The sequence below is a fragment of the Mesoplodon bidens genome (genome assembly GCF_964165515.1).
Source record: "Mesoplodon bidens genome assembly, chromosome: 5".
NCBI classification, from domain to species: Eukaryota; Metazoa; Chordata; class Mammalia; order Artiodactyla; family Ziphiidae; genus Mesoplodon; species Mesoplodon bidens.
In genome coordinates this window covers 87,473,347-87,479,391 of record NC_138161.1, presented here as the reverse complement: position 1 = coordinate 87,479,391, position 6,045 = coordinate 87,473,347, and the positions used below count along the sequence as shown (strand labels likewise).

Sequence of the window (6,045 nt, the reverse complement as noted above, 5' to 3'; positions counted from 1 at the left end):
TCTGTCTCCAAAAAAATTCTTTTACTTTTCCACCAATTTAACCATACATTAGAAATTATTGTTAAAACTATATTTTAGCCAGTTTTTTAAGGTGGCTACATATGGTAGGGTTTCCCTGTGAATCTAATCTGCCATATCCTTCTATATTTTATTTTACTGCTCTATTCAAGCTCCATTATCATATAGATTCAATGACTGAAGTTTATAATATATCAGAAATGTATCTATCATATATTATAGGATCTTATATTTGAATTGCAGAAGAGACAACTTCCCTTCATTGTTCTAAATTGTCTTGGCTCTTTTTAGACACCTATTATTTCATATGTTTTAGAATCTATTGTCAAAATAAAAAATATCTATGGGGTGTTGACAGGCATTCTATATATATGTACATACATATATATACATGGAGAGAGAGAGAGAAAAAGAGAAAGAGAGAGAGGGAGAGAGACTCTGTATATGTAAAATTTGGTTATTTACAATATTTAACCTTACTATCTTATCTGCACATTTCCAGTTAATATATTTTTTAGGGTTTTTTTTTCCTAATTAAGAGGGGTTTTTTTCTGTTATAGCTTCTATTTAGTTATTTTGGGATTACTAGTTATTTTGAAACACATGTTGTTTTTAATACCCACTTTGTACAAATGGCTTAATAGTTCTTAAGGATTTTTTGTCATGACATGGAAGTCTGCCAAAAACAAGCAACAAAGTAATAAGTGCCTCAATTAATGGCTTATTTTCAAAACATCCAATAGTACAAGGATCATTTCTGCTTTTCAGCCTGGGCAGCCCTCAAGGAGAAAATGCCAATGGCTCTTCTTTCCCCTTAATGTTTGGAAAACAAATGAAGTCATAGTGGTTCTTAAGGCAAACAAGCAAAAAATCTTGAAACGGATTTCTTCTAGGAATTCAACACCTCTTTTTAGAACCTACACGTTGTATGCTTCATTTAAGTATAGTTCTCACTATTACTAATCAGTGTCATAAAGGAAATACACAGCTGTCGCTTTCTAGGGTCACCCTCCAAATTAACATCAAAAGTCCACCCCATCTGCTACCCCCGGTCCCCCGCATGACAGTTTAACCTCACCAAAAAATATCGCAAAACGGTGAGAGGCATGCCACTTTTCTGAAACGATGTCAACTTACAATCCTTCAAAACTCAAAAACTACTTCTTTTTTCCTTTTGTCATCAAGACTATCACCACTGCACATCCATCCTAGTGTGTCTTTTACATTTTAGTAGTTAGGTCTCAGCAAATATTCCTTGAATATTAACTGCGAGGCATTTTGGATGAAAGTCAGGAGTCATAGGATTAACTCTAAAACCTATAAAATAGAATAAATTACACACAGTGTGTGAACAAGTGAGCACTATGTATTCTTCTCTAAAAGGTTTTTTTGGGTTGTTTTTTGGTTTTTTTTTTCCCCTCAAGAACCAAGTTTGCTTTGGCTCCCTGAAACACTGATTTCCCTCAACAGTCATTCAGAAAACAAGACTTAAAAACATATATACAGAAATAATTTTTTTTGCTGGAAGATTATAATTGCAATATAAGACAGGAGATCCCAAAGGAACCTGAGACATTGCCTTGCCCTGATTGGAAAAAAGATCCAGGCGATTAGTGAAAAATGTTTCCTGTATCCCTCGGGTGTGTGCATCTGGAGCGGCCTCCCAGCAAGCAACCGCAGAGACCTCTGTGGTCAACCAGCGTTTGTCGTCACCAGCGTAAAATCGTGAATGGTTTCAGCTACCGTCGCTGGTGGACGCTCTGAGGAAAAGCGACTGCCTACTGCCCTCCAGGCTACGCCCCCGGTTTCCTGGGTTACTGGCCTCCGCGCTCCTCCCAAGTTCTCTTCCGGGAGGCGGTGATCTTACGTTCTCGGCGCGTGACGCAGCACGCTTTGGTATAAATATGTGCCGCCGGCTCCCGCTTTCTCTCCGATCGCGCTGCCGGCGTGCAACATGGCGGTGGTGAGTGACGGTGGTCTCGCCGGTATATTACTCTTATGTAGATGATTTTTGCAGCTGGCGAGCTGGGAGCGTCAAACTCTAGGTCGAGGAAGGGTAAAAATGGAGACTTGGGTCAGGAACACAACCAGGATGTTAAGATTATAAGTTACTGACTCCTGGCAACTGCCATGTGGTCTGGAGGAGTTCGAGCTGGGCCCAGAATTGGGTTAGGATGGGCGGTCGTGGGAGCGCAGGGAAGGAGGAGGCACGACGGTGAACGGGGCTAGTGGGACAGCATTTGGGCCATTTCTTTTCTCCCTCGTACCTGGTAACGCCGATGATAACCTGTTTATTTGCACTAGGAAGCAAATGTGGGTAATCGGGCAGGCCCGGTCGAATGGCCTTGCCAGGGCGGAGGGAGACCCGAGACACTCCCGGGATACCCGCGGTTGCAGAAGTTTCAGAGAACTTTAAAACTAAGTTGGGGAAGAAGTTTATTCATTATCTCATAACGAGTTTTTTTTAAGGTGAAAGCCACGACTCTTAAGCAAATAGAAAAGGAACATGCTTCAAAGACTTTATTTATTAATAAGGGAACCAGTAATACGTTAAACCCGGTCCAAAGAACATTTGATGTTAGGGTAAAATTGCTGGGTTAAATACGAAACTAGATAATGTCCAAAGCCCTCTGGGCTTATCTCTCCCCCCAGATAAATTATTTGCCTTTCCGAAGTTAACTGATGCCCCAACAAAGGTATAAATTGCCCAGTCAAGGCCAGTTCCTAGTCTTCTTTTACCAGTCCCAAGTTCTGGATAAATTTTTTTGGCACAAAGTATTCCACTGACTAAGAAAGCAAACTGGCATTAGTGCTTGGTATCCATTTGGTTGGATTTTACGTGTAGCCTTATTCCGCGGTATTGGCCTAAAAGTTTTGGGTATGGAAAAAGTAATTCATGTTTTAAAAAACAAACAAACAGATTAAAGGTATCTCTCCCCTCCCTTTTCCTCACCCGTAACAGCATTAAGGATTGAATTCCCTACACATTAGTGGGCAGAATATCCTATTCTGGCATGTAGCTGAGCTTGGACTAGGTGGTACACTACCTGTTTCCCCATCTGCAGTGGGGATGGCAGTAATAAAGTAGTGCCTGGTAATTTAAAATTGAATATCTGTGGTCTGGAAAATATCAATAATAGAAGCCCACAAAACTTAAGTCTTGATAACTTGAACAAAATGGGCCTAGTTAGCGGTTCATACCAAGCTAGGTGGGTATTTTTTAGTTTTAACTTGTAGTATAAAGTAGATTGCTTCTCTTATTCTTTTCCATTTAAAAAATAGGATTCTTTGGAATCTTCTGATGAAGGAAGCTAGTAGTAGCTCAGCATATACTTTGCGCTTTCTTGAGTTTTGCACTTGTGAGGCACTTATGTGGTGAACAGGGGAAGTTTCCATCGGATTTCATGAAACGTGATTTTAACCAAGTTAATGAGTGTACTCCCCTACACATAGCCTGGTTAAAAAAAAGTTAGGGTATATCTGATGAGTATTAAGGAATTTTTTTAGAATTTTGCACCATTTCATGTATATAGCCTCATTGTACAATACTGCACTGATAACAGATCTTTGATTTTGTATGTTAAGTGAATAAATTCTTGCAGAGAGTCATAATTATATTAACTTTCTGTAGAAGAAAGACAAGAAGCCTAAGAAGTCAACCTGGAAGTTTAATTTGGACCTTACTCATCCAGTAGAAGATGGAATTTTTGATTCTGGAAATTTTGTAAGTATCACTCTATTCAGCTTGTTTTTTATCATTGTAGTAGAGTTCTTAAAAATGAATTGCGTATGTAATATTTGATTTTAACCTAAGCTCTGTTCCTAGGGTACCTTCCCTAGTGAATATCTAGGGTTTTCTTCCCTAGTGTGGCATTTTTTCTGTTTTAAAATAGGAACAGTTTCTACGGGAGAAGGTTAAAGTGAATGGAAAAACTGGAAATCTTGGGAATGTCGTTCACATTGAACGCTTCAAGAATAAAATCACAGTTGTTTCTGAGAAACAGTTCTCTAAAAGGTTGGTATTTGTTTTCCATTGTCTTTTTTTTTTTTTAACAATGTTGGGTGCTTTAATATTAGAATGTTTGAAGAAACATGTCTGTTGTGTAACTTGGGAGTAGTGTCCCAACTTTCTTAGTTTTTTGGTTGCCTAGTAGAAGCAGCCAATCAAAGGTGACGTCTTTAACATTAATCTTGCAGCCAGTTTTCGTTCATTCAGTTTACTTGGCAAATAGTAAATAATACATGGCAGCACTCTTGCAGGACTGAGTAGCCTAGCAGTGAACCAAGCAGACTAAGTACCCACTACCAAGGAACTTAAATTCTAGTGGAGAAGAGAGGTAATGAAATGCAATATTAAGTAGTTGATAAGTGCTGTGTAAGTGCATAAAGAAGGTTGATGTATAAAGTGGTCAGGGAAAGCTTCATCTAAATGAAATGCGGTAGTGAGCCATGCAAATTAAGGAATTGATTGTTGTGGCTGAGGAAGCTTGATGGTGGAAACTGAAGACTTAGGAGCCTATTGTGGTAGGAAATGGTGGCTTGGATTAAGGTGGTAGCAGGGCATGTTAGCTATGGTCATGAATTAATCACTAGGTATTTGGAGATGAAGTATCTGTCCTCAAGGATCTTATAGACATGCAGATAACTGTTATAAATGCAGTACTGTAACTGTTACATTGAAGGTAGAGATTGGTACAGCAAGAATTTGCAGAGAATCTGAGAATAAGCTTAGCATTGCCAGTGGAATGAAGTATTCCTAACAGGGAGCAACATTAACAAAGGGCAGGGAGGCTTGAGAGGAATGCTTGGGAGTTCAGGATTGCTGTAAAATGTAAATGGTGAGAATGGCTGGAATGATGAAATTAGGCCGTGCTGTAAGCTTTTTTATAAGGACTGAGCCATATGCTAGTTGCAAGACTGGATAATCTTAAACTTGTGAATTGGATTCAGCGCTGTTGACAGGTTGCCTCTTGTTTATCCAAGGTGGGATTAAGGTTAGGGAGGTTGATAGTGGGGAAGAGAATGTTGACATTTTAGTACATAACATTTGAAGAATGAGATCGTATATCGTTTAAAAAATCTAATGTGGCAGTAAGACTGAAGAGGAAACTACTGTTACTGCTCTTAAGCATAAAGTTTATTTGGGGAGGGGAGAAATAAGGGTTTTGATAGGGCATAAACTGATTTTAATTGGGGTGGAGATGCTGCCATATTTATATCCCTAGCAACCTTGCTCAATGCTTAATACAAATGAAAGGAAATATTTTGGAACTGGGAACACAGAAGATGAATATGACAGTGCATATTTTATATAATAAGCCTTTACATAGTAGGTATTTTTTGAAATTCATGTTTTTATTTTAAAGGTATTTGAAATACCTTACCAAGAAATACCTTAAAAAGAACAATCTTCGTGATTGGCTTCGTGTGGTTGCATCTGACAAGGAGACTTACGAACTTCGTTACTTCCAGATTAGTCAAGATGAAGATGGATCCGAGTCTGAGGACTAGATGAAGCCATCCCTTTCAGGGCTTTGCTTACTAACAAAACAAATGAAGTATACAAGAGAAACATCTTGAAATGGACCTTTAGTTTATCAGTGAATAAAAAACATTACTCTGTATGTTAAGCATTCATCTCTTTCATTTAAGTGTATGCTATTTATATGGTGCTGGCTTTCCTTTAATACTTTTAAAAAATATTTTTATTGGAGTATAGTTGATTTACAATGTTTTGTTGGTTTTGGGTATACAGCAAAGTGAATCAGTTATATACATGTACTCCTTTTCTAAGATTCTTTTCCCATATAGGCCATTACAGAGTAGAGTTCCCTGTGCTCTACAGCAGGTTCTTATTAGTTATCTGTTTTATGTATAGTAGTATGTACATGTCAGTCCCAATCTCCCAGTTTATGCGCCCCCGCCCCCGCCCCCGCCCCGCCTTTATCCCCTGGTAACCATAAGTTTGTTTTCTACATCTGTTACTCTACTTCTGTTTTGTAAATAAGTTCATTTGTACTCGTTTGT

At 38.6% G+C, this 6,045-nt stretch overlaps 1 protein-coding gene across 1 annotated transcript; it reads left to right on the top strand.

The window, feature by feature from the left end:
* The first annotated feature begins 1,961 nt into the window (after positions 1 to 1,961).
* RPL22L1 (ribosomal protein L22 like 1) lies at positions 1,962 to 5,642 on the top strand. Its single transcript, XM_081235798.1, has 4 exons — positions 1,962 to 1,981; positions 3,650 to 3,742; positions 3,912 to 4,033; positions 5,385 to 5,642. The coding sequence occupies exons 1-4, from the start codon at positions 1,973 to 1,975 to the stop codon at positions 5,527 to 5,529; spliced, it is 369 nt and encodes a 122-aa protein (XP_081091924.1). The 5' UTR covers positions 1,962 to 1,972; the 3' UTR covers positions 5,530 to 5,642.
* Positions 5,643 to 6,045: the final 403 nt, after the last annotated feature.

Coding starts and splice junctions, on each gene's coding strand:
- RPL22L1 (XM_081235798.1), top strand. Junction 3,743..3,911: donor TTTTTGATTCTGGAAATTTT/GTAAGTATCACT, acceptor GTTTTAAAATAG/GAACAGTTTCTACGGGAGAA. Junction 4,034..5,384: donor GAGAAACAGTTCTCTAAAAG/GTTGGTATTTGT, acceptor TTTATTTTAAAG/GTATTTGAAATACCTTACCA.